Source organism: Colossoma macropomum, unplaced genomic scaffold (genome assembly GCF_904425465.1).
Source record: "Colossoma macropomum unplaced genomic scaffold, Colossoma_macropomum, whole genome shotgun sequence".
Taxonomy (NCBI): domain Eukaryota; kingdom Metazoa; phylum Chordata; class Actinopteri; order Characiformes; family Serrasalmidae; genus Colossoma; species Colossoma macropomum.
The window spans coordinates 33,910,967-33,932,731 of record NW_023494799.1 but is presented as its reverse complement, the minus strand read 5'-3'; the positions used below and the strand labels follow the sequence as shown (position 1 = coordinate 33,932,731).

Sequence of the window (21,765 nt, the reverse complement as noted above, 5' to 3'; positions counted from 1 at the left end):
GCCACGCTGTGACCCGGCCTGACACCCAGATGGGTCTGACTGGAATGTTTCAGTTGGCCAGGCACACACCGGAGCCTTAGTCAGGAGTGGAAGCCCACCAGAGCAGCTTGCCAAACCTCTGGAGAGCCTCGCATTAACACACACTACAACGCTTTACCTCTCTCCCAGCGTTTGGCCTGTTATGGGTTTTCAAGGACCATTGCTTTTGCTGATATGTAGATAAAACAGGGGTTGGGGGGGTAACGCAAGTCACAACAACAACAACAACAACAACAACAACAACAACAACAACAACAACAACAACAACCAAACATTTCTTCACACCAATGAAGTTATTTATACTTCAGAACTAGGACTTCATAATAAGCCGTTTTGTCAAGTTTCAACAAAAATCTAACCATCTTGGGAGCCACAACATTTCATGTCCATTTTATTGAAGAAATGTTTTACCATCTTGGCTGTTAACATGTCTCAGAATGTGCTACTGTAATGTAAGTATAGTCTAAAAATATAGTACAAATGAAAACACAGACTCACTTTGCTCTGCTGCAGCTATAGTCGCTTTTCTTGCATCTCCGGCAGGAAACTTTTCCACAAAAGTAGAATAGTTTCTCGCAAAATGTCTCTTAACGTTCATCTTTTTCCGAGGTTGAAGTCGCTTCTCATTCTCCAGCTTCTTGCTCGAATTTTGCCGTTCCACCTTAAACGGTGCCTGAGGTGCCAGAATGTAGCTCAATACTTAGTTAACTGTTGCACCACATGAAAATTTGAACAAGAAGCTGGCGAATGTGAAACTGACTTCAGCTTCGAGACTTTTTAGTGTTTGTCAGTTTCTCGTTGCAGATGAAACTTATTAGGAAACCAGCTGGAGTGATTATGAATTCAAATAAGTCAATTCGTTTCCAAAAGATCAATGTTCGTCTTAAATCTTTGCCTTTCTGTTAGCTACTAGCTAGGCAAGATTGTTGTCTGCGTTGCTATGGTGACCAGCAGTCTGCGCGTCAATCTTCAGGGTTAAATGTTGGTGAATTAGCAAAGGAGGATTTTTTTTTATTATTACCTAAAAATCTAACTGCAGGGGCAATAAAAGGGCAGCATGCACTTCCGTAGCTGCGTGTTGCCGACCCCTGTTTTAGGCACTGCAACAAAAGGCACAAACATTGGCTAAACACTAAAATAATAAAACACTTAAAAAACAAAACCACAGGTAGGGAGTTCCACTGCCTTATAAAAGAGCTGAAGCTTTACAATCAGTAATTCTGATGGTATTTTTATTTGTCAGTGGAGCATCATTTGAGGCTTGCACATTTTCTTGGACTGCAACAATGACAACAGAGCTCTGATAGGTCAGCATGCCTAACGCAATTGTACAACATAGAAAATCATGCTTTAGTTGATATGAAAGATGGCATTAATACACATGTATTTGTTTTCAATGTGTTTTTGTCTATAAAAATCAGACTTTATGTGAACAGGCCTAAAGCCTAGCAACATTGGTCTTCGCAATGCCGACACTGCAGAAGGCTGAAATATGCAAATGAGCTCTCAAAGAAATCACATTGTTTTTTACTCTGTATGGCAGACATCTCTACCAATCATAATTCCAGATAAGTGTTTCTGCAGGAAGCTGTACATTTAATCAAAAAAAAAAAAGCAAACGATTTTGGTCCAAATAACATATATAATGCGATCTATAATCCTGTGAAATCTTCGATGCACCAATGTATTTTAATACACTGCAAGGCATACTGCAATACTTAGCAATACAATCACAATACTGGTATATCTGTCAATACCGTGCAGCTCTCACCAGTACTAATAAACATCATAAGTACTTATAATTAAGCACTTTGTGTGGGCAACTATGACAGAACGTGAGAAAGGGCTCACAGTTTATCTGTAATAATAAGCTCTTCAATCTTGAAATGAGAAAACATTAAGTGTGTGGGGAAAAAAAAGCTTCCAGATCCTTTGTTCTACAATAAAGAATATCAGGCTGTTCGAGATCAGAGACCTGTCAAAGAAAGTACAGCACACTGCAGCACTAAGCAACACCTGAGAGCAACACACCAACTCTCGCACTTCAAAGTTCACTCAGTCGTAATGAAAGACATCACCTTTTTTATACAGGCTCTTTACTCGTTTAACTGCTTATCAGTAATAAGGTGTAGGGATATGATGAATGTTACCCTCCACCGCACAAATACAAGCCAATGAGCCAAGGACTCTCTAAATACTGTATCATAGCAAAAGGTTTGCTGGCTGAATAAAGCTCAGTGCATGTTACTCATAGCTGTGATTCATCGGAGCACATAAAAGACAGAGCTATCAAAGCTACCGAACTGGCAAAGGCCCAGAAGAGAGAGGAGCCTTTGGAGATATTCTCCACCAAGCATTAACATAAATAGCTTCCGAGCAACTTTACAGCTCAGAACCAAAACAATGTTAAAGCAGAGCTGGGCAATATGACAATATTTATCATTATCACGAGAAATAACACCACAGTATGTCCCAATATGCTTTTCTGAGCATATCGTGGATCATGTCAGAACTTAACCCCTTAGAATCCCAGGCGTATTGCATACCAAGGTTTATTATTCTAGAACTACAGGGACTTCGACGCAAACAGGTTGAGCTATTGTTGGGTTATAGAACTGTGTAATAAATCGTTGGGCCTGCCGGTTGGCCCTGGCCATTTAAGAGTTTAATAAAACACTTACCAATTGCATGTTTGATTACAAAGAGAGCATAATTAGTCCTGTTTAACTGGATTTAGTGCAGTGTAGTGTGTAAATTGGTAAATATAAATAAATTAATTTATAGTTTTTGATAGTATTTTTAAAATTTGGGCTTACTTTGTCTGTTCTAACTTCTGTTCTAAGATGTCAAAAAATTAGAAATGTCGTGAGGTATCGGGATATGACATTTTGCCATTTTGCCCAAAGAAACCTCAAGGTTTCAGTGCACATACATGAGACATTTGTTATAGCTTGTTTGCGTCATACTCCCTTAATAGGGAGGCAGTCAGGATATGACAAAGTGCTTGAATTAAAGGCTTAGACATGTGTGCCTTTTCACATGTGCATACAAGCAGCTGTTACCAGGCTATGTTCGAACCAGCTGAAGAACCCAGCACTATTAAAAAGGATGAGGAACCTCAATCAGCCTTAAAAGGAAAGGGAAATGAAGAACTTATGTAAGTAAGATAAATACAAAACCTACTCAGTGATGCTCATCAGATCATCCAGACACATGAAAAACTACTTAATAGATTAAAATAAGGCACTTATTCGAGAGAGGCTCGCTGGTGATTAAAAGCTGTAGACACATTTTTCTTAGTCATGGCCCTCCCACACAACCAGCATATCTGAGTGTAATGTAGACTTTGGTAGGGCAGCGGCAAGGAGGAGCGACAAATGTGTCACCTTCTGCGTGAGTGAAGAGAGCAAGAGCTACCTGCGAAACTGCTGTTGAACCTGGCCTGTGTGCTACACCCCTCCGCAGCCTGCATTAGTCATTAAAAGGCCGATACGTAATCTCACTGTGCAAACAATTAAGGTTGGTCCTCTCCACTTGAAACCACTCGATTGTGCCAGGGAGTTGGTTATTAACCTCAGTGCTTAAACATTACCTTTTTTGTCAAAGCGCAGAATGGAATTACAACAGACAAGCTTAACAATACACTATTCCAGATTTCAACTTTACACTGTGAAAATATTTTGTCAGTTCAAGCATGTGGTAACCAGCAGTTCAGCTGAGATGAATGTTAAATTAACTTAAGCAAAATAACAATTCAGGGCCTGAAAACATCCAAGTATTAAGGACTCCTTGCACTCAAGATGTGTTGTTTAAATAGTTAACGCCTTTTGGATGGATTATTATGTTTTTATAACCAAATGTCTGCATTTTTTCATTAAAACCTACATAGCAGCTCAGTGTATATCAAAACGAGTTTGATGGTATCACAATCCAATATACTGACATAAGCTAATGAAAGGATTAAGACATGGTGAAAGAAAACTCATAGCCAGAGAACACGCCTGTAATAACATGACCATTTTGTTTGAAATGTTAGGACTGTGCGATTAGCAGCTAAAACAGATAAATTATAGTGGTATTTAAAACTATGACAGTGTCAACATTTAACTAATAAACTGTTAGGTATGGTGTGTAGAGGTGTCACAGTAGCAGGTAGGAGTAGCTTAGCATGTTACAGCTTCAACACCTCAGAACAGGTCTGATTACACTTCATTAGGTGAGTGTAAAGGCTCAAATCTAAGGGAGTGAATCAGTTTTTGTGTGTGGACCTGTAAACCTCCACAATCCAAAAAAACGATGGTTCTTTAAGGGTTCTATTTAGAATCATGAGTTCTATATAGAACCATTTCATGCTTAAAATTCATGTAAAGCAGAAATAATGTGTTCTGAGTTTGTCACACCACAGAAAGTTGTGTCATTATCCACCCAGCCAAATTTCGATAATTAAAAACATTGTCAAGTATATAGAAAATAAAAATAAGCCGTTAGCTCACTTAGGTTAGGCAGGAAAGCTTCTCTTGTATTGAAATGAAACCTCTAGCAGCACTTCAGCCGATACAAACACACAGAATTCGCTTTCATTTCAATGTAGTAAAACAGCACTACGACCTGAAAAATAGACGCTCCGTCTAGCAGCTTTATTGGACTTGTAGCTACAGCCAAACATGTTTCAGCCACCAGAGCCAGAATCCAATCTAGAGCCTAACAGAGATTCAATGTCATTCCTCTCTGACTGCAACAGAATAGTATTCTTATTTTTGCCCAATTTATATAAGTTAGCAACAGATATTACTGACTAGCATAACCAAGGAACGTTAGACTGGGAGAACTGCTAATGATAATATTCTAGATTTTAGTTTCTAGTTTTATAAATGTTATGGTGTTAGGGCAGGGATCACGCTAAGTATGGCTTCAGTAGGGTCATCGAGCCATGATTTCAGGCCCACCCAAAAATCCAAAACAAAAAAAAGGATGGGGGGGAAAAGGTCTAACTCCACAATCCAGGACTATGCAGTTTAAAGTCTTTTATTTTCCAACATGTATAATGTGTTTAGAAACAAATCTGTGAATTTTCTTCACAGACTTTAAATGATTCTTCATGTGGTGAAATCTATGCGATATACAACACATTCTCCATCAATCTGAAGAACCATTTCACTGTGCAAAGAACCATTTAAGCATGAAATGGTTCTATATAAAACTCATGGTTCTAAATACAACCATTGCCTTTACTAAAGAAGAACTGAAGAACCATCTTTTTAAGGGTGTAACCTACTCCTGCACTATACAGTACTCATTAGCACTAGAAGCTAACATTAGCCTTAAAAGTAGGCTTAAACAGGTTCACCCCCACAATACAGGCTTAATTCCAGGCCACTGATGCTTCACTGACACAAAGTCAGAGGATAAAAACTCGGCTTTGAGGGAGCGCGAAGCTTCCCTTTTTTCTTCCTTTTTTGGTGGAGCCATTAGCACTAGCGGCTAACTCTTTGTTTGCTGGGTGAACAGACTAAAACACTGTCATACACCACAACACAGGTTCAGTATCCGCAAGTTTAGAGGATAAAGACTCAAATCTGGAGCGAGTGAAGTCGGGTGACTCGTGTTGGAGTGACAGAACCTGTTCTGTGGTGTGTTGATCCTGTTATGAACCTGTTATTAGCCTGCTAAGACAAGGCATCATCAGCTCCACTGTACTCTCCTTAGGCCCGTTCAACTTTTAAGAACTCAAATCATGGTGCAACATGTATTAAGTGATGAACTTGAAATATTGCTAGTTTATTTTCTGATTATTAACATTACAGAGGAAGCACATTTTTGTTTCCCCTGTGCTCCATCTGCTCAATCTGTTCAAACACAGATGGCTGTATTCTCCAAAGGAAAAAGCACAGTGTGGTGAGGGGATCAGTAACCAGGAGGCAAGGGGACACTTACGATTTGTACAGTTGGGCATATTTATAAATCTTTGCATATGTAGCCTCTTATGCTCCTTGGAACCACCGGTGGTTCCAAAACGCACTTCGTCATATTCTTCATAACTTTCATATTTCATAAGCTACATTCAAAAGGTGGGGGTCGTATGAGAGCGTTAACTGTCTTCTTTCCAGTCAAATAGATCGGTAATGTAATTTTAAACCCTTATAATAAAAAAAGCTGAACTCACAATTTTTTTTGTCTACTGAAAGTCGACCCATTTTTCCACAAATCTGAGCTATAAACTATAAACAGACGGCGTCTCTTCAGTGATCTGCTCTGTAAACATTATTTTTATAAAATAATATAAAGAGCGTCTCAGATTTTTGGCTTTCAGCAGTAAATTGTAAGCATATAGCAATATGTGTATGATCATAAAACGTTCTGTTTATTTGAGGGGAGCTTTTACAAAAAAAATAAATCAATTATTAAAAAAAGAAAGTTTGCATTTATTTCATGCAGTTACTGAATAATTTGCCTTAAGATCTGGTCATGTAAATTCAGATGGACAAACCAAAATATACCCTGGAGCATAAGAGGTTAATAAGTGTTAAGATTCAGGGACGCTCCTACAATATTTTTTTTTGTTTCAGAATATATATATATATAATTTAATTATTTAAATTATGACTTTAGAGGTACTTTAAGAACATCTTAACTGGTAGAGAGAGTGTTTAGTGGGATAACTGTTTTACCATTAAAGAGCTACATTTGTGCTAAGATGCGTTTTTGGAAACCCAGGCCTGATTAAGAAAAACGTTATTTCCTCAGTCCAAATCCTGAATAAATTTCAAAATCAACCTCTTCTATTTTTCACAGTGCACATATCAGCTGGCAGATTCACCATATTGTCAATGCTGTTCCATTTAATGTGTAACCTGTATTATTAATGCCAATGGAAAAAACAGTCTTTTTAAAAGTTCCACTCCTTCATAAGCAAGACAGATTTGAGCAACAAAAATCAAACACTGTAATGCAAACAAACATCACTGCTCTCACAGTAATTAGAGTAACCTGTAGTACTATTAAAACAAGACCGCATGTCCCCGAGGGCCATCAGGAATGATCAGCATCAATGGCATCACAACCCGCCGTGTTAGTTTCTATTGTACCTACTGTATGGAATGCTCTGATTGTGAAACTGCATGGCCATAGAAACTCCAAAGTGATTTGGAAACAGAATCACACAGCACACAAGACGCTAAGGATATCAAAGACTGTAATACACCAGCATACACAACAATAACCAAGCTATATGTTTGAACTATAAAGACAAACATTCCGTGAGCATGGCCTGTACAGTTTCCCCTGAAACTACAAGACTAATGCCTCAGTACACAGTGGATATTACATAAGGAAACTGCCGGCACCTTTAATCTTTCGGGCAGCTGAATTAAGCTGCAGTAAGGCTTTCTACAGTGTGGGTGCAATCTGTTGCCACTGTAACAGCTGTATCACAGCGCTGTTTAGAAATAATAACTCCTACATAACCAGCAACCAGAGCTTGCAGGACTTCTGCCGTTGGCCGTGGGCATGTGGCAGGCTAAGCGCCCAGTGATGGGAGGGCCATAAGGCCATGCTCTGTTAGGATTATGACACTTAACGTACAGCCTTTAACCAATATGATCCTATGTCACATCTGTCACTCAATCTCAGGATCCAGGACAAGACACTCGCATATCTACATGTAGATACCGCAATGGCAGCACAGCGCACTGTATTTAGGGCTGCATGATATGTTGCTTGCATATAGTTATTGCTATTGCTTTTGATCCTGGCCTTTGCAATTAGGCCTGTCACAACTGTTATATAATTGTCAGATCACAATTATTTGATCATTTAAGCTGACTGTGATTATTTCCCACTGTTGTTAGCATCTATGGTCACATGTTTATGTTGTAACAAACCAAATGTTGAATGTGTACAGATGTAAAGAAAAGAAAGCAGGGGTTCATAACTTCTGACTGTCACACTTTTAGAGCGCAATAGTGAGTAAATGTTTGTTTATTTGAGCCAGAGTTTAATTGAGAGCTGCTAGGAAACAATACAGTTAAAGTAATTTGGCCTTTACTCTTAATCCTTGATTGCAATTTACATGAATATTAATTATGTGCTAAAATTTCATGATTGTGACAGGCCTATTTGCAATAATGACATCAGAGAAAGCTACAATATGCAAATGAGCCCCGCTAATGTGTGCTGGGAGGATCTTGACCAATCACAGTTCCAGAATAGTGTTTCTGTGGGTGTTCTGATGAATCAAGGTGACTCTTCAAATCATATGAACTCATCATCCATAATGGATAAATATAATGTGACAAAAGTGACTTTTGGTGAAAAAAAAAAAAAAAAAAACACTTCATCATTGCATTATTTATATATTGCTGGGTTTACTGCAGTAACGCAATAGGCATCAGTATTATCACGATACTGGTATTTCATCCATATCGTGCAGCCCTCACACCCTGAAATTTAACAGCAAATTCTTGCTTCAAAAGCAGAATTTATTCATGGCAGCCTATAAACTGGTAGACACTGGAAAAAATAAACATGCTATGGGCACCCATAACACCAAGCTTTCCTTCAAAGGCTTTCGATCAATTCTGAGCATTCCTTCTCCTCGCCTTACCTCTAACACTGGTCCAGCTCCAAGAATGATCTGTTCCACTCCACTAGCGAAGCCTTTTTGACTGAGTGCTGTGAGGTGATGGATCAAGAAGTTGGTGCTCTGGGTCTTGCCCGAGCCACTTTCCCCAGAGATAACTATACACTGGTTCTGCTTGCGTTGCAGCATAGCATGATAGGCTACATCCGCAACCGCATATATATGCGGCTCCAGCTTCCCCAGCTGGTGGTTATCGTACATCTTGACATATTTGGGGTTGTAGATGGGCAGGAACTTGAAGGGGTTAATGACTATGAGGATGCTTCCCACGTAAGTATAGATCTTCTCCTGCTTGAAGCGACTGCGGAGGTTGTCCAGCAACGTCTTCTCGTTGAGGTCGGGCAGGTTGCACAGGTCGTCATAGTCCTTCTGCAGCGGCTGTGGCAAGAGGCCGCGCTCCACCATGCGCCGCCGCTCCTCCGTCACGCGCAGCCACATCTGCAGGTTGCCGTAGTGGATGGAGCCGTCCAGGTTCTTCTCGCGCAGCAGGAAGCGGTAATCCTCGCCGCTGAAGCGATTCTCCAGGGCCATGCGCGGCCACAGCATCATGCGCTGCACGGGGCAATCGGTGGGGTTGAGGATCCATTCCTCTCCCCCAAACTCCTTCACCTCTGCCAAGACGTAGCATTTCGTTCGGTCCAGCTGCAGCCGGTCAATGACCTGCTCGATGACCTCGGCGGCCGAGGTGTTCTTGCGGGCGGCGACCGGGCAGTAGATGGTGCCCTCTGCGATGACCCCAGGGTAGATGCGCAGGGTGAACTCTGTGTCCTCGAAGCGTCGTCTTCCTCCAACATCATGAACACTCATATTGGAACCGCAGTTCCCATCAGAACTCACTGCACATCCTTCAAAAGCTCCGGAGACTGTTTCAAGACATCACACCTACCAGAGAAAAGAGGGAGAGACAGAGAAAGCAATAAGTATGAGGTTAAAACATGTAAGTTAATCTAAACATTATATTACGTGATGAACTACAATGGCCTAACAACAGAGAAAAGATTGGAAAGCAAAAACCAATATATAGCAATTCATATGTTAATCATTCTGTGACTTCCTACTTCATGGTTGCTCCATAATAGGGAAAATACACTAATACAATAGTAAAGATAAACCACTATGCTTTGAGAGAGATTAGAACGGACTTGTAAATCAGCTTCTATCAACAAACACAAATGGGCAGATTCAGGCTTTAAGCACACACTGGGTTACTATCTGCTCACTACAGAGCACAGCAAATCAGTCAGCTGCCAAGATAAGCAGCTGCCTGTTTCTTCAACAGACACACAATAACCTGATTCACAGCCATCTTCTTAATAAAGACTGAACTGGTTTTACTGCTTACTATTCATTGCATCTCTGTATACAATAACAAAGGCATCCATTTCTAAATCCCTTAATGATCATCCTACTTCATAAGACAATAAAAACATAATTACTTGCTGATTCAATTGTTCTTTCTTAATAAAACTGGCATTTTTTTCATTTGCCATGATAAATAAACAAAAGGAAGAATTATTTGATGTAACATTTCACGTTGACAGTCATATCATTTGAAATATACACCTGCAAAACATGGAGATAAGCTCTCTTTCAAAGCCCTACTAAAAGGATGTGTAACACAAATGGACCTAGGTGCTCTAAAAGAGCAGCTCATTCATGCCTCTGGAGAGCAGCTCTCTATTTATTTGCTCTTGTGAGGTCAATGTGCCCCTGTCTGCTGTTGTCTGTCTCTCATCACGGGAATGCTGCCGCCACAGCTGAGCCTGGAGTCGTGCCAGCGGGCTCAGGTGTGTGTATCAGAGACAAGTCTCTGTGTCTGCCAGACTCATGTTCTTAGAGAGACCCACTCGGACTGCACTGTGGCTCATCATCAGTAAACGTAGTGTGTAGAGGTATTCATCTCTGACCACAAAACAACTCAATCTGATTCTGACTCTTAAGGAAATTATTAAACATGTGATGTATCAAATTTCACCACAACTCAATTAATTTTAAGAGTAAGTTTAAGACTAAAAATCATATAAACATAAATGTTTGAAACGGGTCCATCATTTACTTGTTTTTGCTGTTTTTTTTCCTAAAAAAACACAGTCAATGACTAAAGCTTTGCCTGTATGTGAGCATCCTATCCATTTGTGTATTGTTTATAACTCAGTTGCACTCTTTTGTGCAAGTTCACAGTTTTGCACAAGAATATGCTACTTTAAAATCTTTTGTTTTGAAATTTATTTATATATTTTTGAGACAGTTATAATAGAATTAGAGCTCTGCAGACATAAGACCTTAGAATTGAATGTAGGATTGAATCTAAAAATGTTACAATGTAACAAGCTTTTTGGAGGATTTTAAGCCCAAAAATTTTATTATGGCCAAAAAATGCATATTTATATACTTTACTTTTTTGAGTATTTTTATAATTGTTTATTAAGTAAAACACATCAAAGTTTGACAAGTGAAAATAAGTACACAGTACATGAATTTAACATACTGGAAAAAATAAAGCATAAAATGTGGCATGTACAAACATTATGGTCCACCGTACATTAAATATGTTTATATATTAACATTTTCACTTTGAACATCAACAAATGTAATCAAACTTTTGCATGCGAATGTTCCGTAAGACTGGACCATCAGTAATGCATGTGAAATTTTACCCAAGCTCCAAACAATAATTATCATCGTAAACTATTACTATTAATAATCTGAAGCAGAACAATGATGGAAAACAATAACTGCAGCAGCACTTATTCTCCCTCTGTCAATTCAATCTGGTTCCTTTGTGAAAAGTACTTATCCAGGCCAGAAACTCATTAGTGGGAGAGGAGCTGAAACAGAGCTAAAATCAATAATAGGAAATGACACCAGTAAGCAGGAGGGTAAAGTTAACAGATCAGCCTCCAGCTGGGGTCCAACGCAAAACTCCATCCTACTCTCTCATATCCTGGCAGCATGTCCCTGACTGCCCACAGTGCTCGCTGATAAAACACCACAAATGCGCACACATGCATAATAACACGGCAACACCCTCCCTCCATATTGCTCTGCACTGCTACGCCCCTAACCAGATTGCATAAAGATCCACAGTGAGGTATTAGAGGTGCACTTCGCTGAGCTCTCTGAGGATTTGGGGACCTCACAGCTGAGCAGATGGTCAGCATTCTACTTAAAGGACAGCAGGAGATTTAGAGGAGGCGTCTGTACTGAGGGCCATGCTGCTCCTTGTTTACCACATCAGGACAATCAACTAATGACCGCTGCCCCTCAGTCTACCTGAAGAGGCCCAACTTATGTTAATGGAGTACTCCATTATTTTTCATCATTCTCTGTTTTGCATCAGTAGCATATCACTGCTGTCTGAAGAAAACCTTCCAAAATCATCTCCATTTTTGTCGTTTTTCAGTTTTTGACATATTATGAAAGTGCCTGTTGCCTTTTACATTATGTGTAAATTTCATGAAGAATGGACTAAAAGAAATGACCCCAAATGACTTGAAAAAAAGTCTGGTTCCATTGACTTGCATTAAAAGTAAAGAAGTCAGTTAGCACAGACAATTTTCTTGTACTGAGAAAAGAACAGAAAACCTTTTGACTTAAAGACACAAACTTAAAGGCAGAATTTTTTTTGCCATTCTTATGTTGTCCAAGTCATCAGCTGTACAACCATATGTGGCCTTTGCGGTCATATTTTGTGCTTCATAATGTGCCACGTTTTCAATGGGAGACAGGTGTGGACAGCCCAGTCAAGCATCTGCACTCTCTGATTATGCAGCCATGCTGTTGTAACATATGCAGAATGTGGCCCGAGTTTTCATGTTGAAATAAGCATGGACGTCCCTGAAAAAGAGGTCATCTAGAAGGCAGCATACATTTGCTTCAAAATGCATAGAAATCTTTCAGCATTAATTGGTGCCTTAACAGACTTGTAAGTTATCCAAACAATGGGCAATAATACACCCCCATGTTATGACAGAACTTTATGCTGGTAGCAACATGGATGGTTCTTTTCTTCTTTGGCCCGGAGAATGAGACATCAATTATTTTCATAAATAATCTAAATGGTTGAGTCCATTTCAGATAAGCCTGAGCCCAATTAGGTCTGAATTTCAGAAAGAGCATATATTTACAAAAAACAATGATGTTGTTTATGTGAAATATCAAATATATTTTGTTTTTCTTAATTACAGGTCAATTTCCCCAATCACTGCAGATTCTATTTCTGTTTTTATTTGCATTTCATTCACTGTCCAACGTTTTCTTTTTGAACTGACGTATGCAAAATCCAAAAGATAGGTGCCTAAGCAATCAATAAGTGTTCTCTTCTTTTACAGAGTACAAGGTAAAACACAAAAAATGATGGTACTCAATCATGCATTAGACAGAGATTAGGTCAAAAAAACACTAGCATATCCCTTTAAATGCTAAAAGAAAGTAAACAACACATACTACGCATGCAAATAAAGAACGTGAGAATGAGGAGCATGTTTTTGTGCACAAACACAAGTTTGGTAGCATAGCAAGCAATCCAGGCAGCCTAATGATTGACAGACTTGACATGGCATCTACATTAATAATTGAAGCAATTCCAAAGAGAGACACTGCCATGCGTATACTGTAAAAACACATAGCATCGTGCATTTACCTGCAGGACTGCACAAGCCCAATGTTACCAAATTACCCTTATCTGGCACTAAGACAAAAACCCCATTAGCAGCACCGTCTTGAGTGGAGAGAGAGAAGTGGGTAAGTGATGATGTCATGATGCTGGAGGACAGGCGGCAGAGAAAACTGGAAAAAAGCTCGAGAAGCTGATAAAGCAGGAGTCATGCCCCGCAGCACCAAGCTAGTGCATAGGACCCAAAGGAAAACTCCCACCAGCCTCCCCATATCCTGCTAAAACTGACTCATTTAAGCAGACAATAAGAAACAGAGGTCCATTCAAACAGCACAGCAGCATCTACGGCACTACGAGTGCAATGCAGTGAGTCAATTAGTGAAATGGGGCCATTGTTCTGACATCCAATGTGCGAGATGTCTCACAGTCTATCTGCCCCCAGCGTACTTCAGCCCAAAACCTCTTTTCAGCAGCTCTCTCTAATTATGGACAACAGCCACTCTGTTGTAAAACTGGTCAATCTTTACTAGAGATGGCACAATACTAGCTTTTCTTTTGAAATACTGAGCACTGAAACACCGACACTAATACTTCAACAAATATGCTTTTAAATGAGCTGTTTTTAATGGAAGTCACTTCACTAGAGACGCTCATTGTGAATAATTCAAAACATTTGTGCAAATCTGGTTCCAAGTTTCAAAACACTGGATTTGCACATGACCTGACGTCTGATTGGTCCAAACTGACTCTAACAGGTGATGATGTAGAGAATGTGCATTTCAAAACCTCTGCTTTGAACATGAGGGTGTTAGAAGAATCTAAACATTTGAGATTGTCTTGGTCGTTTCTGCACTACAACTCACTTTAAAAAGCAAGAAGGTCAAACTGCTAAAAAAATATCAGTCAATGTAATCAGTCAAATGTAAACATCTTTTTTTAAAGCAATTATCTGCCAATACCGATATTATTCCATTATCATCGCTAGTTATTATATTAAGGTTACACATGTGGCTACTGTTATTATTAAGTGACCTACGTTACTTCGCTTTACGTTATTCTGTAATTTTAAAAGTAGACATGTTACAAAATCTGATCACAATCGTACTTTTTTCAGGTATCCAACCCATTATTTTCTTCTATTGGCCTGATACAGATAGTGGGAACAAAATTAGTGTCATCTCTAATCTTTATCACATAACTGTGTAACTGTAGCCCCTGTCAATGTATTTGTAGGGGGGAGCTAAAAGGCCATACACTGGGCATCATAGGCATGTACAGAGTTGAATTAGAGCTTAATGAGGCATGGCATGCCTGGCCATATGTACAGAAACTCATTTCTCTCTGCTTTTACAAGGGCTCAAAAGCCATTGCAAACAGCCCATAATACTCATGAGATACTCAAAGAGAGGAAATCACACTTTTACACAAAGTAGCTTACTGGTAGGCCTGGGCCTCAAGAAATGTCAAGTACAAACAGCCATAATCTCAATATGTTCGTTGCCGGTGGGCTTTGGTTTATTATCACTACTAATAAGCACAGATACAGTTACAAAGAAAGCAAACATCTTTCAAAGTAAAAGGAACAAAGTTGCTCCATGGATCCAGAGTCAAAAATAGAAAAGCCTAAAAAGGCTAAGGCATGCATAAAGCATTATACGCTGAAGAAAACTAATTAATTTAGAAAAAGTGTGTAAAAATCAAAGACCAAGGCACCCAAAATCTGACTAAGAGCAGCATGTGGTCAAAATGGACCATGCTAAAAATCTATTGCATTATAAAAGCTTTACAAGCCAGTTTCCCAGACATGGGTTAAGCCTAGTCTGGACTAAATTGCAGTGGCAATGGCGAATCATCATCAGAAACTCCATTTGGCCTTAGTGTATGGAGGTACTGCTAAAATTCAGTTATGATCTTTCCAAATATGTCAAAGTAGATAATATAATGACATGTGAGCAAAGATCCTGAATCATTTGGTAATGAGATTTAAGTTCTCATTAATAAAGTTAACTACCACACACACCACTTTCTTTTGGCTGGGCCTCTACGCAAAAACTAAGTGTCTAACAAACCTGACACAGCTTGTTTGGTTTGGACTCTTTTGTCCTGTTTTGCTTCTCCTGAAATTACACCCAAGGGAACCTTACAGAGTATTGAACGCTACCATTAACCAGATAGAAACCAGATTTCCAGAAAAGAAACCTCTTATTTATTACCACTAAACGCAGCTAAATCTAAAAATCAATACCACTGTGTGACACCAATACTGGTATAGATGATCTATTGTCCAGCAGTAGTTTTAGGCTTAATCCAAGTCTGGGAAACTGGCCCTAAGGCAGAGCTGTGGCGCGGTCCAGGATCTCCTAGTGGAGGAAAATGGGAAAAAGCAGACTCAGGGCTTGGAAGAGGAGCAGACTGGCGAAGAGGCCCAGGCTGGCTCTGAGATAAAGCAGGCCTGCAGGATGAGATAATTACAAAGATAATGAGATCTCTAGCAGCTGGGCCTTTGATTGATTTCAGGGGTGAAGGAGTAGGAGGGCGCTGGGAAGGCATACCATTGACTCAGGCTCCAACAAGCCCCGTGGATAAACTCCCCTCATGAATGGCCGTCTAATTACAGTCCAGACCTTGCTTCACCCAGACGGACGAGCTGGCTTGGAGAAATCCTCTCAGAAATAAAAGGTACTAAACTGTCACTGGGACAGTACCCCTCTCATCACTGGCGTGGGACCCTCAAGGGTACATCTCAATACCTTTAGTTAGGGAACATAACTGTACCATAATCGAATGAAATCATATTTTTTTAAGCTGTATCGACTCCACACACGCCGTCTCGTCTCCAGGCTTTTATGTTTCGAAACATTAGGTTGTGAAAAAGTACAAATACATACTTTTCACCTGGGACAACTTATTTAAAAGGTTCACAATTGGCCCTTAAAACCACTGAGGTACATTTGAGGGCACATTTACATTGTTTGTACCTTGATGAACGAAAAATGTACCTGCACAGCACCTTTATTTCTAACAGTGTACAACACTTTGCATGTGTCTCTCCATCTTGAATGTAATGTAATTTAAAAACAGGCCTACATTTTAAATCAAAACCTTACTGCAAAACTATCATAAAACAATGCATCACATGTCGAGCAGTGTATTCATAACCATTTCACATAATTATTTTCTGTGAAGTAGCGTTTAAAAGCATTAAAGTTTCAGACGACTGGTGGAACTTATTGACAAATTCACTCAGCACTGCTATCGCAACCACAGCATTGTCCAAATAATGCAAGTGCACCATTCTAACGAACTCTAATTAAGCAGAGATCCTAGGAGACTTAAAAAGAATAGAACATCTGCCCAGCAGACTAGTGGAGCAGACTAGAGTAATTCCATAACCTAACTTACAGGGTTTGTTTGTCCTGATTATTAAGGATGGCGTAGTGTTTCGGAAAGCCTCAAGGCCAAGGGTCATTAATTAAGACGAACAAGAAGCTTCCTGTACTGAAAATTAAAAACAAAACCCATTTCCGCAAACTTCACATTCTATACGTTATGCATTCTTCCCCTTCGTCTCGGCAGACTTGCTCTTTGAACCGAGGAGCAAAATTATCACGCAAACTAAAGCAAATGAAGAAAATGATGCAGCTATTTGTCCCAAGGCTTGGCTTTGATAAACTGATAACAGTGAGATTCAGTAAGTAAGGTAAATAGTGAGGATTAGACTGTGCAAACAGTGTCTTATGAGTTTAGATCACGCTTCTGTAGAGAGCACTTCATCTACTGCTACAGAACCCCGCTGAGCTATTACCAGCTATTACCATCACAAGAAGTCCACGCTAGGCTTACAGCAGGCCAAGACTGTGCTACAAACAATTAACAGCTAATGCACATGTCGAGGCAACTGTACATTTTATTTTTTAATCAGCTTAAAGGGCTCACAGGAGACCCAAACTAAGGGCCTTTAAACAATCAGTGTGATTTATTCAGCCATCACTAAATTAATTCAAACCTGTGTATAACTGATGATATCTTTCTACCTAACATGATTTTTAGGATGGAGAAAATGTGATGAAGTTTTTCATTTGATTTTTTCCAAACTTTCACGGGTGACAAACTCACTTCACTAATTACTGCAATCTCTCACGCTGCCATGACGACAACCAGCTGCGTCCCAGTAACTAGAACTTTTTGACAAACATTAAAAGGATTAGATTGTCTTCTGCTTCATCACATGTGGTTCCAGCATCTCCAGAAGGAGATCAAACTGAGTTACAGACAGCCGAGTGAATGTTAAAGCACTCCTGAACGACGAGGTGAAACTCTGTGCTGCTTTTGCTTTTTCAAAATGGACAGTAGCCTACCCACTCTAAGAGTTTACCAGTTTTGTGAGGAGCATCTTCTGGAGGATATCTTTCTGCAGATGAAAGTATTCTGTGTGTTTGTTCCTTTTTTCTGCCATAAACATCACAGTGAAATCCCCCCTCCTCCCCAAACAAAAAAAAATAAACAAATAAATCACACGACATTTGTATTAGGGGTTGTACAGACGAGCCCTCTAATAAATCCACTAGTCAGCGCTGTGGGCAACAGTCGACAATTCCATCGCGAACAGCATAAAACTGCACTGATTGCAGCCAGACGGGGTAGGCTTCAAGAACTGCCGTCTTTGATAGGCAAGGGCTGTCTGAGCAACATGCATATCGACCAACCACAGAACATCTGGTGCGACATGCCCATAACGCAAACAAGCTGCCATTAGATATGGAGCCGCAATCAGCAAACGCACTGCAAACATACGGGATTAAAATGGGATAGCATGAATATTTTCTGGTTGAGTGACAATGAAAGGCTTAACAGAGACAAAACTGCTTTTATTAGCATTTAGCTTGATAAACAATGACGTCAGACTGATAGTCAGTTCACAAAAGCCATATCCAGTTTAAATTCTCCTGAGTGGTGACTGACAGTTTGGTGATTTTTACCGTGCAGTTTACATCAGAGAATCCACAAAGCACCTCTCATAATTCAAACCACATAGCCTAATGATAAGCTATTAACAAAATACTAATAAAGACGTCAGAGACATCTGACGTCATTTTTTCATGGCAATGAAAACTAGTTTTTTTATGACTAGTAAAAATGAAAAGTTGTGCAACCACTAGTGTGTATGGCATTCATTTTAACAAGCATGTCTGAATATTTTGCACTTTCATGTCGCTTGTGGTTGTGTTTGGTGTGGAACAGCCTTGTCATTGTCAATTTTTGACAAGGAATGCTGATGGCTGACATCCTTTTTTACTGTCAACACACTGCTTACTTACGTGATATACTTCACTCAAAAATGCTCATAGGATATACTTGGCCATTTGGATAGACTGCAATACACTGTTGAAGTTGTTGGGTGTAATATGGCTGCTATTGTTCCATTGCACAACAACAAAAAAAATAGAAATTGCTTGTCTCATCCCTGGAACTTTAAAAAATAGCAGCGTCAAATGGAGAAGGCATTCGATTAATTGAACAGTAGTCAATAGGTAAACAGACTATGGAAATAACCTGTTAGTTGCAGCTCTAATTCAAACCATTCACCATGGCTCCCTCCAGCACACGGGATAATGGTCAGTGTAGTGCCAGACTCGTTACTCTGGACTCTAGTATGCACTGAAGGTGTTCATTTAACACACTGATTTTACTGTGCACTGTTTCCTGTATTGGCCTGTGACATTTCACTTTCCACAGACGCCCCCCGTGGGGCCTTGTCTGTGACGTCCACTCCACAGGCAAAACACCAGCCTTGTCTGAGCAGCCCTGCCTGAATCTCTCCACATTCAGCCCTTCGGCAAATCGCAGCCCACCGCCGGCTGTGCCCAGCCACTGCCCAGCTCAGCGTGAGTGAAACGCTCCAGCGCTCCTGCCCCCCCCCACACTCCTCTTCCCCTCCCTCTTTGTCTTGCACTCTCTCTCCCCCTCTCTCCAGCAAACACACACTCAGCTCTTTCTGCTCACATGCTGGATGCATGGAGGAAGTGACCGCATGGGCGGGGCTTGGAGGCTGTTCAGCAACAGCAGCTTAGAGGAGGGCTATGGGTGGGCCTGCTGCTTTCTGAAATCTGACCAAAAGGAGGGTGATACCAGAGGGAGGATGAACAGTTAAAGCAATCTCTCAGATAATAACGTACACAAAATGTACACGTTCTTTACAGCTAAATGACCACTAAAAAAAAAAAAAAAAAACCATTGTTTTGGTTTGAAAGTAATAGAAGCTTATAGCCACCAGTTTAGCACTGTGCAAACTCCATCTATCAATCACCACACGCCTTTCATTACATCTCAAACAGACCTGCGTGTGTGGTTTCTGTATGACTTTGTTATTTATAAACATAGCCAAAATTTAGGGTCCATGATGGTACCACCATTTTTAGCTATTCAGTGTGATTTAGTACATTTTTATAGATAATAGAACTTCAAACAGTGTCAGAAACCATTACTTAATCCACTACTTGTTAGCTACATTAGTCTTTTAGCTCAGGGAAAAAGTAAAGAAGCAAACTTCACACACCAAATATGCCATCGCTGATCAGCAACTGTGACTTCTGGCCAAACCGCCGCTTTAAAAGAAGGGCAGGGGGGTTGATTTTAGGGATCTGTCTAGAGTCAATCAGCAGTCTGTCGGGGAATCAGAGCACACAGCAGCCTCCGACAGTCCACCCCGAGCAGGGGGGAGGAATGACATCACTCCTCACCGCTTCTCCTCTCGCTGGCACTGGCTCTTACAGTCTGCAGCGGTGGATTTGCAAAGCAAATGCTCCTATCAGCCCTCAGATTCAGCCAGACCGTTAGCGAGCAGCGCTTATGAAAAGCCCTTTGTGGGACAAGTCTTGGAGCTCACCCGGCTCTCCTGATCAGCCTGGTACTCCACCACTACTGCATCGTAAGTGATGCATTCCCTTTAAAAAAAAAATCATTAAGCACCACGGAGGAGAAATTCCTGTGTGTAAATGATATTCCTTTATAGTCCTTTATAGTAATCCAACAAGATTGTTCGGACATTTCATCCAGCGAGGGAGAGAGTTTGGTTATTAGGCTACAAATCTGCCTGCTTCATGTTACTAGTGAGTTCAAACTGGGACAGCAGACGATCGTTGTGTACGAGCACGCCAGAGGAGCAGCCCAGACATCAGACAACATCTCGGGGGAAAATTTGTTCCTACTGACCATCACACTGCGGCCAGCAAATGGGCCGCTTTTTAAAAGCCTGGCTCCACTGAAGAATATTTCAAGCTATATTTCTTGCAACGAACAAGAGAAAAAAGGCAGTGAATATATAAAAGAGGCTTAAGACTCTGCAAAATACTTTAAATACGATCTGCTGGAATGAGATGAAACACAGAACTGACTCTCCAAGATTACCAAATGTAAAGGAAGGAACATATTAGGCCTACATGAAAAAACAGATTCATAGATCAGGCTGTATAATAACCTGGATACAAGAAAGTGTGTTTGACCCAACAAAATTCCAATAATGCAAATGTGTAGACTGGAAAAACAATATTCCCACAAAGTGAACGCCATCTCTTCGCCAACCACAGACTGGCCTGAAGCCACTCTGGCCTAAAGATTGTCCGTTCATCATTACACTAAAAATACCCCTGGGCCCAGAGATGACGGCTAATGCAATGGATCATTACTTATTGATCCCTGTATGAAACATAAATGTGAAGTATATCCACAGCACAAAGACCATGGGCAGAACTGCACTTACAGAACAGCAATGTATTTTCTGCCTCAAGCAGGAAGCAGCATGTTTTTTTTAATCACAGTCACAAATGTATAAACGTAAAACAGCTTTTAATATTGGAGGGGTAATATAATTAATTAAAGACCCACATGTTATGGAAATAAAAACCATCTGTTTTAGGAAACGTGTGTGCTCTGAAAGGTCATACTGAAACTAAAAGCAAGAATCAGACTTGGCCATCAATCATAACTGGCTCAATGCATACACCAGTATGCCTCATAAAAGCTTGAACAGAAAGCACTTTTATTACATGACACCAGACTCCACACTCAGGACCAGAATCAGACTCCAGAAGGGAATGGATGAGTCATCTTACATAAAAAACTCAAACAGCCTTTTCTGTTTCTCTAACTGTAATATATCCTACATCACAGTGCTGCACGGAGTAAGTGAACAGCTTAACTGGCATAACTAAAATTTAACCACTGTTACACTTAGGAACATGCTTACATGCATCTTACAGTAGTGATGTAATAGTGTCTAGAAAGTGATTTTGCAGTTTAAAAACTAGTAAAATCTTGAAGGTGGGAAGAACGTTTGAAACTTTAGGGTTGATATTTCAGGGTGGGCTGTTTTACAATTTCTTAACTGGAGAATACAAGGAAGCCAGACAGGGAACATTACTGCTCCGAAACAGAATCTCTTATTACAGCTGTAAAGTTGTGGCCGTCAAACCAT

General features: G+C 40.1%; 1 protein-coding gene across 7 annotated transcripts in view; it reads right to left on the bottom strand.

The window, feature by feature from the left end:
• The window catches only part of myo9aa (myosin IXAa), a 151,293-nt gene that overhangs the window by 115,349 nt on the left and 14,179 nt on the right, over positions 1–21,765 (bottom strand). For all 7 annotated transcript variants that reach the window (XM_036585968.1, XM_036585970.1, XM_036585973.1 and 4 more), the window contains exon 2: positions 8,642–9,559. In XM_036585968.1, coding sequence (XP_036441861.1) covers positions 8,642–9,484 — 843 coding nt within the window. In that variant the 5' untranslated portion in view covers positions 9,485–9,559. The remainder of the gene's footprint in view (positions 1–8,641; positions 9,560–21,765) is intronic.